At 42.6% G+C, this 22,299-nt stretch overlaps 1 protein-coding gene across 4 annotated transcripts in view; it reads right to left on the bottom strand.

Moving 5' to 3' along the window:
* smtnl (smoothelin, like) overlaps nucleotides 1-22,299 on the bottom strand; it is a 35,552-nt gene that overhangs the window by 4,710 nt on the left and 8,543 nt on the right. For 3 of the 4 annotated variants that reach the window (XM_019345276.2, XM_005461034.4, XM_019345278.2), the window contains exons 3-8: nucleotides 2,778-2,859; nucleotides 1,969-2,229; nucleotides 1,821-1,883; nucleotides 1,680-1,740; nucleotides 1,473-1,595; nucleotides 1,249-1,372 (exon numbers count right to left, since the gene is read on the bottom strand). In XM_019345276.2, coding sequence (XP_019200821.1) covers nucleotides 1,249-1,372; nucleotides 1,473-1,595; nucleotides 1,680-1,740; nucleotides 1,821-1,883; nucleotides 1,969-2,229; nucleotides 2,778-2,859 — 714 coding nt within the window. Of the gene's footprint in view, nucleotides 1-1,248; nucleotides 1,373-1,472; nucleotides 1,596-1,679; nucleotides 1,741-1,820; nucleotides 1,884-1,968; nucleotides 2,230-2,777; nucleotides 2,860-4,504; nucleotides 8,678-22,299 lie in introns of those variants that run through there. The other variant, XR_003213863.1, reaches the window with a different exon arrangement.

Below are 22,299 nucleotides of genomic sequence, written 5' to 3'. Positions count from 1 at the left end.
TGGTGTGTAATTGTTTAGGGTCATGGGGTGGCTGTGGCTCAGGTGGCAGAGGAGATCAGCTACTAATTGGAAGGTCAGTGGTTCGATCCTTGGCTTCCCCAGTCTGCATGCCAAATATCCTTGGGCAAGATACTAATGCGTTCATTGGAGTATGAATGTGTGTGAATGTAGTTTAGTTTGCACTTGTGTTTAGAAGTGCTTGTGTGAATGAGGCATGTTGTATACAGCGCTTTGAGTACTCTGGGAGAGTAGAAAAGCGCTATATAAGAATCAGTCCATTTACCATTCTTAATATGCTAATTTGGGTTAATTGCTGCTTTGCCCACTGCTTTGTACTGGACACCGTGTCACTCTCAGAAAAAAATAAATTAGTCTATTTGTCAAAACGTTGAACTAATTAGGACTATTTTATTTGGGAACACATAAAAGTAAGGTTAATATCTACCTTCTTGTATTTCTTAACTCTTGTACAGAAAGCTAATTGCACCAAGGCCTGTTTTCTACCCTATGAATTTGCCCTGTTCTTCAATGACTTCCTTGTGTCAAGCCATTAATAAAAAAATTCTGGAAATGCCAGGATGATCAAAAAAACAAAAAACAAAAGAACCTAGTTGCAAAAATTCAGATGACATTCAATAATCCATTATCTACTTATCCTTATACCGCTGTGTGACATAGTGTGCTCACTTGCTAGTAGGATTTTGTGGGGCTCGAGAAGCAACCTTACAAACTACCACAAAGTCAAACTGGATACACTAACAGCTGGAAAACATTATGGAGAGGACAGTATGAATGTATTTGCGTCTTCCATTAGCAGCCTTGTGTTCTTCCAACTGTAAAGCACAGCTGCAAACATCTAATCAGCACATAAACATGTTGTCAATTTTCCACTATGTTAGAGTGCAACAAAAAAAAAGAACAAAAAAGTAACTCTGGCTAAAATATACTCTGGCACACTGGATTATCTATGTGGTGCACATCTCTGAAAGTTTGTTTTGTGCTATGGGGAAGTGAAGTGATGTCAGTGACTGTGTGGAGGGCAGGAAACAGTTGACGAAGGTAACTGACCATCATCTGTTCTGGAGGAGGTGAAAAGTAGAAAATCAGTGTTTAAGCCTATTTTGACAAATAGGCTTAATAGCTACAGATAATTTAATACATTTAAAAAACATGTAAGTTTACAAAAGCGTGGCATGTTCCCCTCCAGGCTTTATTGGCTGGTGAGACTAATGATAATGAGTGTTTTACCTGGTAGCCGATGGTCTTGGAGCGACACCACTCGAGAAGGATCTGTTTGATGCTGCTGGCAGTGGACACCCCGAAACTCTGAGAGCGCTTCAGCTTGGGCTTCGACTCCACTGGTTTAAGACGACTGCGCACAGAAAGAAAGGGGAAACAAAGATAAATGAGCCAGTTGTGTTGATGTGCTGCTGTTATTATGCGACCCAAATGTAGCATTGCAGTGCCCTCACCTGGCCTCAGAATCCAGTCTTTCAAAGATAGCTCGACGGGCTTGAGCACCAATGTTACGGGGCAGAGTCTGTGATCTCACCAGCTCTCGCCTCCTTTCTCCCATCTGCCCAAAGGAGCCGTCACTGCAGGATGACAATGCACAAGTGTCAGACAAAGCAAAAGGTACTTCCTCTGTTCTGAGAGTGTGATGTTTACCATTCAATTACCTGTCAGGCTCCTGTAGACCTGAGTAGGTCACAGACTTAGCAGGAACTGAATTTGGTTTCTCTGGAATAGACAAGGCAAAAAGTAAATTATGCATATCTGCAATACTTTTATGTCTAGAACTTTCTGAAACAATGACTCACCCTGAAGATAAGGAGATCCCAGAGCTCTGATAGGTGTAGGAGTCCAGGACTTTACAGAAGGTACTGCTCAAAGGAAATTCTAATTTAGTTACGATTTATGCTGCATTCATGTGTCATAACATTACTTCATGGTTTAACTGTCAGCTACCTGGTTGTATTGGAGACTCCTCTATTGGCTCGGGCAGGGTGGTGCTAGAAGCTGGCTGGCCACCAGGTGAGGCCTCGGAGGAGGCCGGAGAGGTCAGAGGACTTGCGGGGCTACTTGGAACAATGGGGGAGCTTTTGATTTCTGCTGTCTTGGTTGTAGCAGTAATGGGGAGGTGGGGCATCCGCATGGTGACAATGGGAGCGTGTTCATGTGGAGGGTCAGTGGGTGGGGAGATCTTTCCATGTACCAGCACTGAATGTTCTGATTGGATAAAAAGGTATAAAAAGCTGATAAAGCATGCTAAAGATACAATCTAAGAGCAAAGAAAGACAGACAGCGCTTCATAACAACTTGCTGTCATTGCCCAACATTTACCATGAATTCCTCTGAATTGGAAAGAACACACAGGAGACTTCTAAAATGAGAAATTAGACACAAACTAAACTGTAAATATTTAGGGACTTATAGAAAAAGTACAAACACTGTATCTCTTTCTTACTGTATTATAGGCTTTCCTAACCTTACCTTCTTACATTGTAAATACAGATTACTTAAGGTGCTAGTGTTAGCTGATAACTCCCCCACTTTACCCTCTGTTCCAAAAATGATTCTGCTTTGATTTTTATGGTCTACAAATGATACACTTCCTAACGCTATAGCCAAGAAACATCATAAATCTGTTTCCTTTGGCTAAGCACGCTGGGTAAAATAACTGGAAACTCCCTGAAACAATGCTTTGTGACTGTATTATCATTAACTGTGGAGACAAGCTGCACTGTGAGGACGTGAGACCATAGCTGTGTGATTACCTTTAGAAACAGCATGTCCATTTTCCTGTCCAGAATGTGTCGGGGCTGGGTCGACTTCGATCGGCTCCTCTCGCTCAATGCTCTGAAACACACATGAAGTCATAGTTAACGACATGCCAACAACAGACGTGAAGTCATGTTTGACCTTTATTTGTGACAAACAGGAGGACCATTTTTCTTCACTGCCACAGCACAATCTCATACACGTAAGATGAAAACCAGCAACTTAAGACTCTTGCCAGTTAATCGTTGTGGGATTGATCAGCCGATTGTCTACTGGATAATTGCCTTCCCCGATGGACTAAAAACTGCACTTGGTCACCTTTTTAGTCTCCTCTTAGTTTCATGTTTAGCTTTTCAAACACCAATATGTTATGTTTGGATTGTAGACAAATCATGTTCCTCTGGCTTGAACAAAAAAAAAAAAAAAGAAATCCAGATGCTCACTGAGTCATTGTTGGACTCTTTCACTCCTTTCAAGTTTTTGACTTTTTCTCCAACATATGGCTTTTTTTGACACAACTTCAGACAAAGCAAAACAAATTGGCATGCCACAACTGAGTGCACTTCAAAGCCATTTATTTTGCACATGGACCTCAGTGAAGGCCTGCAAGTGCGAAAGGCAGAGGGATGCTTTGTTCCATGCCCGTCTCCCCCCTCCTTTGATAAGACTCGGAAAGTCTTTGTTTTAAATCGGGCGCTGCATGTCACCGACATGCTCAGGGATGGGAAAACGGCCAAAATCCACCCGGTTCTGAGTGCTAAAGTGACTGGGATCAAGTTTTTAATGTCAAACATCATCAGTATCCAGAGTTCATATTTCAGCGTTTACATGACCCCGCTTTTCTTCCTGCCTTTGGGATCAGTTCAGTCCTGTAGCTAAGGAGAGGCCGTCCTTTCTCTCTCACCAAACCCTGTCGGCCACATGGGACAGCTAATCACCATCCTTACCTTTATCTCACACTCTTAACGCATGGAGCTGCTGTTCCACATTGGTTATGGCCAAAGTTGCTGTACTTTCCATGTGGCCTTGTCAGATAGATAGGCAGAGTTTAGTGTGACTATTGTCAGAGCAACACTGCTCAGGTCAACAGTGCAGCACTGACAGTGTTTGCTCAAGGTCACATGTAACACTGGTGGTGCTACTTCTTGCCTTCTTTGCATGTAGTACGGGCAGTATAGTTACCTTTAACCACAGTACGAGGACAGAAGGGAAATATGGGCCAGATCAGACAGGTTCTAGATTCGTAGGAGCCAAGGGTGTATGACAACAGAGGACTTGTACACAGTAGGTGTAGAAGACACAATTGCATTTATTAGCAATTATTAAAATTTAGCAGGTTGTGCACATTTAACAAAAGTAGAGTGCGCTTTTGAAAACAAAATAAAATAAAATAAACCCCACAAATGGTCGACCCAAGGATATATTGTCTTTTGTGTCTTTTTTTAAAGTCAATTTCAGTCTGTCAATGTTCAATAGTCACTCAGTGTGTTTGTAACCAGTCGGGTTACAATCTACCAGTTCATCCGGCTCTTTGGGCTGGGCTCGCCATCCAGTACTGGAAAAGGGATCCTCGATTCTTCTCAGGTCCTCAAAACCAATCCAATCCAAATAAGCAAAGGAAAAAAAACCTGACCATGTGAAGCAACAAATGCTACACGGGGCTTCACAGTGATCACGCTGGCTCACGGCCTCTGGAGTACAGTATCACTCTTATTATTCTCACCGAAAACAGGACTTTTACTATCCAGCTAGCTTCTTCACCGTATGGGTAACCGGACCTTTCACCGTCTGCGTCTCTGGCGTTTCTGACTGGCACACGCAGGCACACACAGGTGTCTGAGCAGCGCACACAGACTGGGGGAAGGGTCAGACCGGCCAATGATTGGTCGCTCAGTGGATCTAACAAACACACTCCACAGAACTAAGTCCTGCCCCCACACCATTTATATATTACATATACATACGTACATATTAATTAAACTTATGTTTACATGCTTTTAATCAGTATTTATTATATTTAAGTTCTTTTTATCAATATTTATTACCATTATGAAATTAGTATTTTAATCAAAAGAGTATTCATATTTATGCTTTTAATCCCGTTTTTAACACTGGGTTACACTATCCCCCCTTAAAATCATGCAAGTCCCTTTGCATGGAATAGCTAAACGGTAATGACAGGGGAACCAGCATTCATGGGGATGACCACAGAATCTTGTTCTGTCAAGGCATTGGTAAAAGCCAGGCTTAGACCTTGAAACAGGGACTGGGCAATGGAAACGAGGGGATTTCCCAACTGAATGTATTGTAGTCGTTCTGGTTGGGTTCTTGTTCTCTCTGAGCGCCTTATAGCCACTGCGGCTTCACTCTCAGTATTTGAGTGACTTGAGTTTGCTTGATTATCATTTGAGTTGTCTTCTTCCACTGGCCCATCACAGGTAGGTCCATCGGGTAAGTTAGTGTCACTCTCGCTTTCATTGTCAGTGTTTGAGTGTTTGAGTGTTCCATGGTTTCACTCTCCTCTAGGCTTCCACATCCAAGTGGATTTCCACATTCAGGTAAGTTGTCACATCCGGTTAAATTGTCACCTCCAGACAAGTTGTCATGTTCAGGTAAGTTGTCACGTCCAGGTGTGTTGTCATGTTCATGTAAGTTGTCACGTCCAGGCAAGTTGTCATGTTCATGTAAGTTGTCTCCTCTAGGCAAGTTAGTTTCAGCATGGTTGTGATCATTAGGGTGTGTCTTTGGCTGGGGAATCTCATAGACTCGAGTGACCTTTATGGGCTCTTGAATAGGTTCCTCTCTGAACCAACAGACATCCTCATCCTCCAGTTCCGAATGATCACATTCCTCATGTTGTTTAGGTGATTGCCTTGTTTTTGGTTTGCGTACATGAGTTGGTTGGACAGGTTTCTCCTCAACAGGGGCAAGAAAACCACAAAGGAGCAAAAGATCGCGGTGGACTGTGCGGACTGGGCCCTCTTTCGTTAGGGGTTTTATACTGTAGACGGGCAAGTCACCTGCTTGGTTCACCACAATGTGAATATCAGTCTCCCACTTGTCGGCTAGCTTGTGCTTGCCTCTGAGACGGACTGCACGCACCAAAACTCTGTCACCTGGCTCTAGTTTTGAGGGTTTCACTTGCATATCAAACCTTGTTTTGTTTCTTTCTGCTATTTTGTTAGCATGGTCTGTTGCTAGTTTGTAGGTCTCTTGTAGAATTGCCTTTAGTTTTGTTATGTACTGAGAATGCGACTTGAAACTTTTATTGTTAAAGGGCAGCCCAAATGCTAGATCGACTGGTAATCTTGGCTGACGGCCAAACATGAACTCATATGGGGCAAAACCAGTTGTATCATTTTTCGTACAATTGTACGCATGAACGAGTGGTTTGACATAGTTGTGCCACTGAGTTTTGTCCCTTTCCTCAAGAGTACCTAGCATACTTAGTAACGTTCTATTGAAACGTTCTACCGGGTTCCCTCTGGGGTGATAGGGTGTTGTCCGGATTTTGCGAATGCCCATGATCTTGCAAAGCTCTTGGATAATGTGGGACTCGAAGTCGGGACCTTGATCGCTATGCAATCGTTCGGGTATCCCGTAGTGGACTATGAAGTTGTCCCAAAGGGCTTTTGCAACGGTCTGAGCTTTCTGATTGCTGGTAGGGATGGCTAATGAATATTTCGTGAAATGATCGGTTAATACAAGCACATCCTTTACATTACTTAGATCAGGCTCAATGGACAGGAAGTCCATGCAGACTAATTCGAGGGGTCTGCTGGATTTGATATTCACAAGTGGAGCTGCTTTTTCTGGAGGAGTTTTACGTCTCACACAGCGTTTACATGTTTTGATCCTATGTTCTGTATATGCTGCCATGCGAGGCCAATAGAACCTTGTTCGGGCAAGATCTAAGGTACGCTCAGTGCCTAAGTGGCCCATGTCACAGTGGAGGCTTTGGAAGACTGAGTCACGGAGCTGTTCAGGTAAGACAAGCTGGTAAGTAACATCTCCTCCATCTTGGCGAGTTCGGTACAGGATGTACCGAACTCGCCAATCGATTGAGCTCTCGGAGTAGAAAGTTGATGTCAGGAAGTTCAGCTCGCACAGTTGGTGGGACCTTCTCTCCAGTTTCAATTTGTGCAATGACTTCCCTCAGACAAGGGTCTGTTCTTTGTTCGTTTGTGATCTGTTCAGGGGACATATGGGGTATAACAGGAAGACCACCACAGTCATTTTCATTGACAAAGTCACCTGGAATGGCAGCTGCAGAAATGGCTAGCGAGTGAACCAAAGGGATGGTGTCATTTTGAGAGCTGAATACAAGGTGTTTCTCACAAATAGCAGACACTACTTCAGGACTTAAACTGCTGTCAGGTAGGGACAGGTGAGTCTGTGTGAACTGCTTTATGCGGTCGAACTCTTTTTGGGACACTGCGTTGTTAAGCAACTCGCCATGTGGTCGTCTAGAAAGGCCATCTGCATCTGAGTTAAGCTTGCCTGCTCTGTACTGGAGCTTGAAGCTCCAGTACAGAGCTGACAGGGCAGCTAGCCATCTGTAACTCATGGCATCCATCTTAGCAGTAGTTAATATGTACGTCAGAGGATTACTGTCTGTTACGACAGTAAACTGATTTCCATATAAGTAATCTGCAAACTTTTCCGTCACTGCCCACTTCAAGGCTAAGAACTCTAACTTATGGGCGGGATAACGAGATTCACTCCTAGACAACCCATGACTTGCATAAGCTATCACCCTGGTCTGGCCATTCTGCTCTTGATAGAGCGCGGCGCCAAGCCCTGTAGTGCTGGCGTCGGTATGGAGTGTATATGGCAGTTTAGGGTCAGCAAAACCCAATACAGGCGCAGTACTGAGCTTTTCAATGATGGTTTTGAAAGCAAGATCACAAGAGGGAGTCCATTGCTCGCCGAAAGGTGTCTTGGGGTCATGGTACTTTACAGACTTGGCTTTAGGCTTTGTGCTTTTGCGCAAAGGAGGGTAGCCTGATGTCAAGTCAGTGAGGGGCTTAACGATACTCGAATAGTTCTTAATGAACCGCCTGTAGTACCCTGAAAAGCCTAAGAATGAGCGGAGCTGTTTAAGATCACGGGGCACAGGCCAGGTACTTAAGCCTTCCACCTTTTCAGGGTCAGTCTCCACTCCCTTGCTGGACACAATATGCCCAAGATATCTGACAGAAGTTTGGAAAAACTTGCATTTCTCGGGGGAGAGTTTGAGCCCATATTCTTTCAGGCGATCAAGAACTTTCATTAAGCGAGCCTCATGTTCTTCAAGTGTCTTGGAGAATACAATGATGTCATCAAGAAACACGATCACTTCACGCAGGTTCATGTCGCCCATACATTTCTCCATGAGTCGCTGGAACGTGCTGGGGGCGTTTGTAATGCCTTGGGGCATTCTATTAAATTCCCAAAAGCCGATGGGACATACGAACGCCGTCTTGGGTTTGTCCAGCTCCTCCATCTCAATTTGGTAGTACCCCGATTTTAAATCCAGGACAGAGAACCATTGCGACCCGATCAAGGTGGAAAACGTTTCCTCCAAATTGGGGAGAGCGTAAGCATCTTTTATAGTCTGCGCGTTAAGCTTTCTGTAGTCGATACAGAGGCGGACTTCACCATTTTTCTTCCGCACGACTACAATGGGTGAAGAGAAAGGGGAGGTAGATTCCCTGATCACGCCAGCTTCTTGCAGTTCTTTGAGGTGCTTACGGACTGCTTCCAGGTCGTTCGGATGTATGGGACGTGCTCTATGCTTGAACGGTGTTTCATCTGACAATCTGATTGTGTGTTTCACTTGACCCGTCTTTCCAAAGTCGAGATCATTTTGTGCAAACACTTCGGGCATTTGGCTTAGCTTTTCGGTTATGCGCTCCTTCCTTTTGACTTCTGCTCAGTTCGGGATCTTGGAGTTCTCACTGAGTGTTCATGAGATAGAACTCTTTGATATGCACTGACTTCTCCGATGACACAATTTAGAGGGATTGTCACATCATGTTCGGATTCATTGGTAAGTATAACTGGAACAAGGTAAGGTGCTCGTTCAGGTAGGTCGATGAGACAAGGTTTCACAAGGATGTCACCAGGTAAGGCTGACATTTGTGGATACTCTAACAAGACGGACTTTTCACTGTTACCGGCTGACACAGCTACAGCACCATCTAGAACAACAGTTTGGCCTGCTGGAATCAACTGTGGCTCTTTGTTGTGCATCGTCACTAAACCAAGACTACTGTCTTTGGACTGTTTGTGACGTGACTCAAGAACTTTTAGAACTGCCCTATAGCCATATGGCAGGTTCAGCTGCAGTTCATGGCATGCATCAGAGTACAGCTCATAAAGTACATCTAATGTGTTTGTCCCAATTAGCACTAAGGACTGAGAAGCTGTGCGCACATCGGGGACAACTAAAGTAAGTGTCGGCACTTCAGCTTCAATGCCAAGGAATTCTCTTGGGAAAGTGACATGCAGTTCAATGTAGCCTAAGTAAGGCACAGACTGACCGTTGGCACCTTCAACTTCTAAAAGTTCAAACAATGGGACGATAATAGGACTCGGGGACAGTAGTCACCTGGGAACCAGTATCTAGCAAACAACTCACTGTTTGACCATTAACTTTCACTTGTGCAGTACTCTTTGTACCAATTAGACCTTTAGGAAAGTCGAAGGAATCTGTTCTTGTGTGTGACTTTAGGCTGGCACGCTTTTTAGGTGAAGCTTTTTGTTTAACCTGGGTGGGACGGGTTAACAAAGCATCAGCCTCCATTTGTCCCACAACGGAGGCAGAATTTAGTTTAAAGAAAGCTGGTCATTCTGCCTGTCCCATATCTGCCTTCTCACTCTTAGTTCCTTTCGTTTTGCAAGTACAAGGGCAGGATTTGGCTCTGATTCACAAGTGGCTACTATATGTCCATCCTCCCCACAGCGGAAGCAATACCAGGGCTTGGGCCTAGTACTGGGGAGGCTGGGTGGAGGTGAGTTTTCAGGTTTGGCATGGTCAGGTTTTTTATTTTCAGGTTTCCTTGTTCGAACTGTCTTCATTGTTGCTTGTTTCTTTGGCTTCACGACGGCAGCTAATTGGCTTCTTAGATTGGCAACTTGTTTTTTCAGCTCTTCTAGACTGTCTGACTCTGCTTGACGAACATCTGCATTTGTTTCAGTGACTGTCTGTTCATGAGACACTGCTTTTGGTTTTGTGGCGCTAAAGTGTTTCTTCATTCGCGTGCTTTTAACTTCTTGTCGGTTTTCTGCAGTACGCAGGAGAAGCAATAGCTCCGCATAAGTGGGTGGCTCCTTATGCTTTAGCTCCAACTGCAACTCCGTTAGCAAGTTATCATCCCAGCAGCCTCTGTAAAACTGTTTAAGAAGCTGCTTATTTACTTCATGTGGTTCAAGCCCACCTCTGCGCACAGTGTGATTGAGTGCCACCTGCAAACGAAGCAGATAAGCAGAGGGCTTTTCACCGTGATCTTGGAGGGTGTTCATAAAGCGTACAAACAGTTCCTCACCATCTTCGACGGTGCCAAAAGCTGAATCCAGAAGTTTAAGATAGTCTGCAGGAGTGGCTTCTGGCCCAAGAGGGCGGATGACATCAGAAGCGGGAGCAAGGAGACTTTCAAGAATCTTACGAGTTTTTTCCAACTCAGACAAAGAAGCATCTTCCATCAACAAGTCAACATGAGAACGCCATGTTTCATAGTCAGCTTCGCTATAAGGTCTGGGCATCTTGCCAGAGAAAGCTCTGAGTCTTAATGTAGAGTGAGCATGTGATGTCTTCTCAACACTCTTGACAACAAGCTCAACTACTATTTTCTGAACCTCTGGTGGGTTGAGGTCAGTTGGGCTCAATATTTGAGGTGTCAAGTTTGGTCTCATGGGGCGTTGGAATGTGCCCTGAATGGGTTCAGGAGGGTGAGACAGTTCAGTTAAGCCTGAAGGTGAGGCTCCAAGTTGTGTGGATCCTACCACAGGGCAAGTCTGATCAGCAGTATCATTTTCCGGGTTTATCTCAGCTGTCTCAGCAGCTTCGATGGTCTTTCCTATTGTGGACATGGCCTCCCGCAACACTTCTTCGAAATCCTTCCCACTTAACTTGGCTAAACCTTTCAGGTTGCTAATGTAAGCCTCAGTAACACTGCCCCCTACGGTCTTAGTATAGACGTCAGTTAAGGCTCGAATGCGGTAACTGACATCTGGATTGTCAGTGGACTGTAAGAGGTAAGGCAGCTTAGGTGCTAATATTTCAACAGATGCACCGGACTCAAACTCTACAATCTGACTTTTGTGGAATGCAGAAGAGTCATCATCGACAGCAAGCACTCAACGAATAGTACCATGTTGCTCCAGAAACTCAAATACCTCTTTGTCTTCCTCTCTATCTATAACACCGCTAACAATAATGGCATTTGGTACTTTAACGGCATACTTCTCGACAAAATCCATTTTTGTCGAGAAGATCACAGGTCTCTAGTTCTTCTGCGTCAGCAACTGCCTCAGCTAGTTAATGTCTGAAATGGCATCATATCAAATTTTATTATGACGATCATATAGAAATTCCCTCGGGCCTTGTTAAATTCTATTATTTTGTTAGAGTCATATTTTTGTAAAGCATTATATATGATGTGCAAATTTTACCCTAAGTGATCCTGAAAGAGCTCTTCACAGACGTAATGCACCTTCGGGCAGCCATGTTGGGCAGCCACAGCTTGTTGAGCAGCTGGTTGTACTTCAGACTTGGCTGTCACAGTGGAATTAAGCAGACAGGGCTGATTCCTGCACAGCTTTTGACTGAAAACATTATTTCTTCAGTGATGCATCTGATGCACCAATTGTGTGTTTAGATAACGTCAGTGTGCTTGGAAGCAAAGTCCCAGCATCTGGTTAGAAATCACTGAAATAAACTGATAAAGGATGTGACTATTTATGGAAAAAAAACATTCCTTAACCAATTACAATCTATAAAGCACCAGAAAGGAGACAGATTGGTAATTTGAAGTGTCTTTTTCCAGCGAAGGCACACAAGTTCTTCAAGCATTTAAAGACAACCCAGTCCTTATATGTGAGCACTTTGTTTACTTGCTACTAGTATTGGGAATGCATGTTAAAAAAGTGGATACAGGGTGTATTTTTAGTCACTGCAGTCATTTTTCAAAGGTGTTAACATGTAGGCTACAAACAGAAATCTGCAGATGCTTACGAAAATTAAACAAGTATGTTTTTTGATAAATCCTGAACTGGTTGATATTTTGACCTCTTCTGGGCAGCAGAGACAAGATGTGAAAAATCTTGTCTTAAATTGTTTATATAAATGTGGGTCTCACAAACAGGATTCATTTGAATTTTTTCAGTTTCTGTTCACTCCATGAAATTTTTAATCCTCTTTTCCCTGACAGCTTAATCTTTCACAAAAGATGATCTGTCGCTCCCCGTTCCTGTTCAAAGGAAGTTCTTCCTTCCCACAATTGCCACTTTCTGCAATGTTTTAATTCTCAATTTAAATCAGTTAAATTTTATTTATATGGCACCAAATCAGTTGCCTCAGGGCACTTTATATTGTAAGGTAAAGACTACTGAAAAAAGAAAACTCATGAAAAAATCACATGAACTCCTACGAGCAAGCACTGGCGACTGTGGAAAGGAAAATACTCCCTTTTAACAGAAACCACAAGCAAAATGAGGCTCAGGGAGGGTTGGGGGTGACCAGATGAAGGCAGGACAAAGAATTCCTATGGAAGAGGGCCATAGATTAATAATAACCGATAATTAAATGCAGAGAGGTGTATAAACACATAGTGAGTAACGAAGGTGACTGAAGAAGAAAGACTCAATGCATCTTGGGAATCCCCCAGCATCCCCCAGAGAGTTCTCACTCCCTGTCTCATCTTTTGGGTTCTCTCTCTAATATTTTAGGGTGCTTACCTATGAAGCTCTCTGTTACAACTGTTGCTGTGAACTGGCATTATACATTCAAACTGTACTGAATTAAAAATTCACTTTTGCTTAACTCTGTTTCAGACTTGAAAACCCCTTAGTAAAAATATCTAGCTCTATCTACCCGCTGATAAAACTTCTTTTCACCCAGGCAGTTTGGCGGCTGGTCTGGAGCCAGTCTCTAATCTCAAATCAGTGCTTTACAAGCCAAAAGCTTGAGGCCACAAACGGCGTTTAGAAAGCATCATCAACACTTTGCTGGTCTAGAAAACCCAGAAAAGCATAGCACATATGCACATCGCCATGCAATCGAGCAGATGTGAACATAAACATTTAAACAAGGAAATAAGAGTGCAAACACTGTCAAGACTTTAAACCTTGGAAAGAATTTTCAAGTGTGAAATGACCCAAATTATAGAATAAAACAGCTTACTACTTCACTCTAGCAGTCTGGAGCCATCGGTTTGTTGAGATCTCAACCCACCCAGTACAATGGAGGTATATTCACTGGATAATGTGTGTGGGTGTTGGAACCATAAACAAAACCCCAACAACACCTAAAGAATAAAGAAAGGACCTCAATTTTCTGCCACAAGGCAAAGTCTCAGAAGACAGAAACTTGAAACTTCTGCATCCTCTCTGTACATACATGTATATACAATGTGCTGCTCTGGCTGTGACAGCACGTTGTGCTCGGTTGAGGAAATCTTGGGGTGTGTATATGTGTGCATGATAGAGTGAGCTCACCGTATAGGAATGCTGCTGGGTCATGTGTGTCAAAGCAAGGCAACAAGAGAGAATGTGTGCACGGACAGGGGTGGTGTTATTTTATTAAATTGTGATGACACACTCAATAAGGGTAATGTATGATAAAGTGAGGAAAGCAAAAGAGGGGCTGGGAATAAGGGTAGTGAGGTGGAAACAGCTGGCTATCCAGCAGGAGGAGGGAGACAAATTGCAGAATGTCTGGCTTTGGGGAGGGGAGCTTCCCCGGCTTAAGTACTCAGATCATCAGATGTCCACTTTGGGTCAGAGGGGGAAACATGAGAGCATAGCTGCTGAGGTTCCTGTAAACTCTCTGGTATCTCGAGGTTTATTTGCTGGCAGAGTGCGGTGCTGAACGCTGTGTTCTGCACACTTCACGTGGCACAAGGTTGACCAGAGACCACAGGACAGGCCGCACTCATCACATTTCTGCATGCATTTGGTTAAACAAACACTTTGGCACAAGAGCCTCATGAGTATGAAATCAGTCAGCTGATATCTGTTGGATTACTCTGCACTTGATGTGCTGATATGAGAGTTTCAAAACAGTCATCTTTTATCAAAAGCTGGATGTCAGCCAGACAGTGTCTCCTAACATTTGGAAGTACTCAAATGTTCTTAACGTCTGTAACGTGATGAGTCCAAACACTGTATTTATACATCTATGCCAGATCTGTGAGTTTACGAAAAATGTGCACAATCTTCAGTGTGCAGTAGATAAATATTAGTACTACTCTTTAGGGGTATTTTTTTTGACCAGTGAAGGTCAAGACTCAGGTTAGCAGCTGCTACACAGCTAATATTTATACTCACACGAGTGAATACGCATGTAGCACTGACAATGAGGTCAAGCAAACATTACAGAGTTTCAAGTTGCTGAGCAGGATTAGCATTAGCATAGCTCACTAGGATATCATTACTCCCAGCTATGTAAAAATCTACGATTTTGCGACATTGCTCCATGACTTCATGAAACCCCTAAAGTAGTTTCAGGAGCTGAACCTGTATTTCACATAAAAATGCAAATGCTGTTACAGTCTGTGTTGTGAGCATGGTTTAGCTCCCAATCCAAATCTTCATTAAAACGCACCTGAACTAACCTTAAGCTGTATCTTTAGATTTAGACTTCACCACTTCCAGCCAATTAAATTATTGCTAGACAGGCCACCTACAAATGCAGTATTTTTGTGCCATGACACTCAGCATAACTACACCCATGCCAAGAATTAGCATCTGCTTGAAATCCTGTATCCTTGTTAATTAGGCCTCACATTTTAAAGACATCATCACTTCCTCTGGTTCCAGATTCATGAACCTTTAACAGTCAACAGTCACATCTCCCTGTACTGGCAGACACGTGTGTAATAGTAGCTGTAAGGAGGAATCATAAAAACACAAACAGAGAAAGCCAAAGTGGATGGACTTTAAGGAGGTCAGCTTACATTATCTGCTTTCTTGTTTTGCTTTTGTCTTGCAAAAATGACATTAATGATGTTAAAGCTCAGAGGTAACTGCTAACTATTAGCATAAATGTGAATATGCATGAACGCACATGCATATTCACATTTATAAAAGCTCCTTTTTCTTTCTTAGAGGTACAACAAATCCCCCAGTGCGTCACTGAATCGTGAGTAAGGAACTATAAAATATCTGGACCAAACTGTTGAAGCAGAGCAGAAAATGTGATGAAGCCCCCAGTCTGAGAGTAGAGACAGAGGAGGAAAAATGAGGAAAAAGAGAACATATTACATTTTTGTGATCCATGGCACTCTGAGGTACCCTGTGGATAAGTGTCCAACCTCTACTGAAGGAAACTGTGCAAAACACTATCATTTCTTTTAACCCCCAGTCAAATAGCTGATTTGAAATCATCGTATTCAGTTAAATATTTTATTTGTCAACCTTCAGAAAAACTCACACATCTAGTCATTACAACTGTGTTAATTTTTTTGCAATTTAGCTCAAACTGAAGACAGCTACCATCCCTCCTCTAGTGCAAGTATATACCAGAATATTTGCAAATGTCAGCTGTTGCTTTGGGACAACGCACCCGCATGGAAACCTGTCTGTTCAAACAGGACGAGGTATGAGGGTGATGGTTGAGCGCCATATCCTGTTTTTCGTCACAAGACATTGTTTAGCTGTCAGAAGCGTCTTCATCACTGACACCTTAATAATGACTCTGAAAGAGTGGGGTTTGAGGTGAGGATGGGAAAGAGACAGAACCTTGAGCTGCCCTCGATGAAAATGTGCGCCTGTCAGACAAGTATAGAAAATAGTGCTTGGCTGGGTGAATGAAGCCTATAGTAAAAATGACCATTCGGTTGAGTGGAAAAGCGCTATGAGCACCAGTCCGTTTTCTTTAAGTGAATAGTCTGCTTAATATTTAGCCAACTTAGATATCAAAAGAAAGGAGCAGTTTAGACGTTCACATTTATATATTGGACTTTTAAATGCCACTAACATCTTTTATTTCATCCTCATGTACAGGGAGTGCTGAATTATTAGGCAAATGAGTATTTTGTCCACATCATCCTCTTCATGCATGTTGTCTTACTCCAAGCTGTATAGGCTCGAAAGCCTACTACCAATTAAGCATATTAGGTGATGTGCATCTCTGTAATGAGAAGGGGTGTGGTCTAATGACATCAACACCCTATATCAGGTGTGCATAATTATTAGGCAACTTCCTTTCCTTTGGCAAAATGGGTCAAAAGAAGGACTTGACAGGCTCAGAAAAGTCATAAATAGTGAGATATCTTGCAGAGGGATGCAGCAGTCTTAAAATTGCAAAGCTTCTGAAGCGTGATCATTGAACAATCAAGCGTTTCATTCAAAATAGTCAACAGGGTCGCAAGAAGCATGTGGAAAAACCAAGGCACAAAATAACTGCCCATGAACTGAGAAAAGTCAAGCGTGCAGCTGCCAAGATGCCACTTGCCACCAGTTTGGCCATATTTCAGAGCTGCAACATCACTGGAGTGCCCAAAAGCACAAGGTGTGCAATACTCAGAGACATGGCCAAGGTAAGAAAGGCTGAAAGACGACCACCACTGAACAAGACACACAAGCTGAAACGTCAAGACTGGGCCAAGAAATATCTCAAGACTGATTTTTCTAAGGTTTTATGGACTGATGAAATGAGAGTGAGTCTTGATGGGCCAGATGGATGGGCCCGTGGCTGGATTGGTAAAGGGCAGAGAGCTCCAGTCCGACTCAGACGCCAGCAAGGTGGAGGTGGAGTACTGGTTTGGGCTGGTATCATCAAAGATGAGCTTGTGGGGCCTTTTCGGGTTGAGGATGGAGTCAAGCTCAACTCCCAGTCCTACTGCCAGTTTCTGGAAGACACCTTCTTCAAGCAGTGGTACAGGAAGAAGTCTGCATCCTTCAAGAAAAACATGATTTTCATGCAGGACAATGCTCCATCACACGCATCCAAGTACTCCACAGCGTGGCTGGCAAGAAAGGGTATAAAAGAAGAAAAACTAATGACATGGCCTCCTTGTTCACCTGATCTGAACCCCATTGAGAACCTGTGGTCCATCATCAAATGTGAGATTTACAAGGAGGGAAAACAGTACACCTCTCTGAACAGTGTCTGGGAGGCTGTGGTTGCTGCTGCACGCAACGTTGATGGTGAACAGATCAAAACACTGACAGAATCCATGGATGGCAGGCTTTTGAGTGTCCTTGCAAAGAAAGGTGGCTATATTGGTCGCTGATTTGTTTTTGTTTTGTTTTTGAATGTCAGAAATGTATATTTGTGAATGTGGAGATGTTATATTGGTTTCACTGGTAAAAATAAATAATTGAAATGGGTATATATTTGTTTTTTGTTAAGTTGCCTAATAATTATGCACAGTAATAGTCACCTGCACACACAGATATCCCCCTAAAATAGCTAAAACTAAAAACAAACTCAAAGCTACTTCAAAAAACATTCAGCTTTGATATTAATGAGTTTTTTGGGTTCACTGAGAACATGGTTGTTGTTCAATAATAAAATTATTCCTCAAAAATACAACTTGCTTAATAATTCTGCACTCCCCGTACACACAAATGGAAATTTGGAATTTTTTTCACAATTTTCACCCAACATGCTGACCTAGTTTAACATTTAGCTGACCCTCTCTGTAATTGCTAAGTTTAGCCCCCTCAACTGCCCTAAATTTGACTAAGAACATGTTACATTTGTGTTTACCACAAAGCCAAAACTACTTAGATTAGTTTTGGCTTTGTGGTAAACACAAATGTGAGGAAAAAAGGTAATTTTACAGAAGCGTTACAAACAGTAGCTGTACTAGCTAAGATTCTATACTTGTAGTCATTTATGCTAAGTCAACCTCATGCTTTCTCTAGCTTTATGTGAACTATAATAACATGAGAATGGTATCAACTTATCATCTAAGGATGATATGAGGACAAAAATTATGATGAAATGTATCTACAAATAAAACAAGATGAAAACTTCTTGAAATAATTTTTTTTGGAAGTGATCCAAACGCTACACAGGAAGAGAAGAGGAGACATACGTACACACGTTTTGCATTAGATTTCAAAGAAACTGTGTGGAGCAACTCTCACCGGTATAGACTTTTACACTTTCTATTTTAGTCAACTAAATCAACTTTAGATTTAGTCTGCTTTAATTTTATGATATCTAGTCAACTAAAAATAAAATAATTTAGATACCTAAATTATGACTACAACTGATTGTAAAAATTGACACTGATCTACTATCAATTCTTTTTTCTCTCTAAGTTGCTCTTGGCAGTTTTCAGGTTTTTTTCATCTGCACTCTGAATATTAACAGGGTGGTAACGCATGTGGTGCATCACTGTAATGTGAACACAAGTTTCACTAGCTGGGCCCACGTCCTCATTTTAGGTTTGACAGCATTTTAATAGATAAAGGTAAATGGCTTGGACATGAATTGAGCTGCGGTTTGGGGAAGGCCTCAAAGGGGACTGGCGGTGGCTCCCCATGTACTAATGAGAAGTGAAGAAGTGAAAAGAATTGAAAAAGGGGAGAGAGGGAGGTTGGGGCATAAAGACAAGAACGAAAAACTTGTGGAACTTGGGGGGCTCATATATAGATAAGACCCGTAAGGTGTGTGTCTGGAGGCGTGGTCCCGCTCCTGAATTTCAGATAATTTATCTCCAATTAATGAAGTCATCAGGATCTCTGAGGCCAAAGACAAAACTGCTCTGCTTGGTGACATCTTGTGCTTTAGCCCTCTGAGTTCCAGGCCATCCCAGTCAACCCTAACTTGACTTTCTTTGTTCTCTAGGAGAAAAATTATGCTAATGCAGTGTCCTGGTACTTCAGAAAATGTTGCTTTTAAAATGTAGTTGGCTGACCAGGTGTATAGCTAAATGTCTTTCTTATATCTGTTATTCTTTCATCTTTCCATCTTGTAAGCCGTCCCCTGTCTTTCATTCTCTTAGAGTGACTTTTGAGTGCTGGAGGAAAGGAACAACCATTAAACAATGGCTGGTACCCTTCCAACAAGTGCTAGTGTGAAGGAAAGTGTGTGTATGTATGCGTTACCCATTACCAAACTTTAGTAGCTACTTATTTGCAAAACAAATGCCCCAGTGCAAAGATTTCCATGAATACACACATGATTACAGAGTGAGGACTTGTGTGCTTGTAGCAATACAGGACTATAAACTACATATTGTAAATTATTACAAAGCTTGTAAATTATCATACATCACTGTGAATGTGACCTTCCATTTTTCTATAGCAGCAAGAAAAAGGTCAAAGCAGAATAAAGATAACAGCAAACTGTCCAGAAACATACGGCGCAAGAAGCATGTTATCATGTACAGAAGCTACTGTAATGCTATCAGAGGAAACAGTTACAAAGGACTCCGACTCTGTAATTTCCTTACTGGATTCTACTGAGGAATCATTTTCTGAAGGAAACAGACACACTCACACCGCCTGTTCTTCAAATACATTCACACAGCCTGCAATTTCTTAAAGAAAAATCCCAGGGAACACCACTTAGGGTTGGGAGTGGAAAATATGCACAGCCTTTGAACTGAGTCAATATAAAAACCTAATTGCAGGTGAGAATTACTGTACAGGGAAAGGTTTACTTCACTAACATAGCACCACCGAATGCAAGACGCAGTCTTAGCTGCTGCCAGCATGTGGTTTCACTTGTGCTTTCAGACTTTTCTTAATTTTCTGATAATCCTGTGTCTCTCAAAGACAAAGGAATACAACGTGGCTAAATGTAGTGAATAGTTACCTGTTGTTCTGTGAATGTAGGCTGTGTTAAGAGTATAATTTACAATCCACTACCTGCCGCATCTCAAAAAATATAACAGAAAGCACATTTGTTAGCTTCTCCTTGTGTGTTGGTGGTTACGTCGGATTCATTTGTGATTTAAGAATAATGGAATAAGAACACAGTGGGTTCTGTGTCTTTCAGGCCAAGTATTGATGACAAATGGGTCCAGGTGGGCTTTTGGAAATGGACATTTCTCACAGTAACATCTCGCTCCAACATGTGGAAGGAATAAAGACCTCCCCTCCTCCATCCTCCTCTTTTCCAGGCAATGAGGCAGAGGATGTCAGCATAAACGGGGGAGTTTGACATGCTGACCTCTACTATGTTGGTGAACATGAACGGTCTGGATCTCCTCTCCCTTCACTCTCGTTTGTAGCATACAGCTACCCCAGACAGGTGCGTTGTTATGTTTAGAGAACCAGGTGAAAAAGGAAGGCCACCTCACTTTAGTATTCCAGTGCCAATATGTGATGAATTATGCCCAGTTAACACTCAGTGGATGTGTGTTTGCACTCTCACCAAGACCTTGTCAAAGTGTCACCTAACCCCTAAAACCAGTTTTCCTTAAAGTGCCTTCTGTGCATTGCTCCAAGACAACAAAGCCAGAGTGCTGCTAAATGAAATCTGTAAAGTATTCCCAGCATGGGACTGAGTGGAGATAGCCAAAGAGGCAACCTTAAAATCTATCATCTCCTGAAGCTGACTTCCAGAGGGCAGTGTGAGTGAGTGGTCCCACAGGCTGGTTGGTCAGTTATTAACCTGTTTCCACAGAGATGATGACAGGAACACAGCCTATTGTCTGGAAGTCATTAAGAGAGCCAGGGGTAGTCTGGGAGTGGCTGCATACCTCTGTTAAACCCCCAGCATGTGTACACACACACACACACACACACACACACACACACACACACACACTACTTGGTTTCTTTTCATCTGTTCCTCAGTTTTTGTTCTGCATTTCAATATTGGTCCAAACTCAATAGCAGCCAATCACGAGGGTAGACATACTTCTATGATATATTGTGTATTGATAACTGACTCCAAGATAGGAGTTATGATCTCTTAACATCCACCACTTAGAGATACTATGTTACATGCATTCTGGCCTTACAGTGCTTCTGGTCTAAGATTTCTATTTAGTTGTATTACATAAGAGAAAATCCCATATTAAGGTCTGGGTGTGAACATAAGTAACCCTATACCTTCCTGTAAAAATGAAGTGGTGTTTAGGGGACTAGTGACCTGGTGGATGTTAAGAGGTTAAACTCTGTTTTCTGTCTCACTCATGACTGTATTAATAGCCACAAAGTGGAGGATGGGGTGTTGGTACCAGGAATCCAGCCTTAAAGTGCAGCCCAGCTCGGATGGGAATATGGGGGAAGGTTAAAGGGTGAGGAAGGGGCCACAGAGCCACACAGAGAGAATAGATGGATGGATGCATGTATGGATGGCAGACAGATATCAGGAGTTGTTCGTCACAGCTATCAGAGACTGTGGGGAGTCTCCACAGGCGGGTGTGTAAATGTCAGCTGTCTTTATCACAGAAGTATACAACACCATGCTCTTTACCCTGCAGTGTAGACCTCTAACTCATTTATTTGTCTTTCTGCACCCAGACACACATTTTCAGTCTGTTAAAATCTGACCAAAATTTGAGTAACGTAATTAAGCAAACTGATTAACTTTAAGTCACCCCAATTTAGTCTTGGACAATGCTTGACCACTGTTGCCTGATTCAGAGTTTCAAATAATCCTTGTTGGTCTCAGACTGGGTCTTGGAAAGGTCTGTTAGCTTATCCTCTGTGTAAAGTTAGTTATTATTAATCTCCTTCACAGTGTGTCTTGTGTCCTGTCTTTCTCCAAACCAGGAGATAGTTGTCCCTTCATGAGCCTGGTTCTGCTAAAGGTTTCTTCCTTTAAAAGGGAGTTTTTCCTTCCTACTCTCACCATGTTTTTTTTTTTTTTCATAGGGGGTCATCAGATTGTTGGGGTTTTCTCTCTATTATTGTAGGGGTTTTACCTTACAATGTAAAGTGTCATGAGGTTTTGGTGATTTGGAGCTATATACATAAAAGTGAATTAATCTGGTAGCCGGGAAAAGTGGAGTTGGAGATATACAGATGGATTGGAACTGCATTTGCAGTGATATGGATGGTGCACTGGTCTACTGTGGTGAATAGAGAGCTGAGGGTAAAAGCAAAGCTGTCGATTTACCAGTCAAGTAAGTTTTGGGTATAAGAGGTGGGAATGCACTTGTGGGAATGCACTGCTGCTCCTCCACATCGAAAGGAACCAGTTAAGGTGGAGTGTTCAAGGCATGTCCCTGCATAAAAAGCCCCTGGGGTAGACCCAGGATACGCTGGAGAGATTATATCTCTTGGCTAGCCTGGGAACACCTTGGTGTACCCCCAGATAAGCTGGAGGAGGTGGGTGGGGAAAGGTAGATTGTTTGCTCATGCTGCTTCCTCTGTGACCCAGCCACCCAGAAAATGGATTGA

This window comes from Oreochromis niloticus, linkage group LG14, assembly GCF_001858045.2.
Source record: "Oreochromis niloticus isolate F11D_XX linkage group LG14, O_niloticus_UMD_NMBU, whole genome shotgun sequence".
Taxonomy (NCBI): Eukaryota; Metazoa; Chordata; class Actinopteri; order Cichliformes; family Cichlidae; genus Oreochromis; species Oreochromis niloticus.
This window is presented reverse-complemented; position numbering and strand designations above follow the sequence as displayed.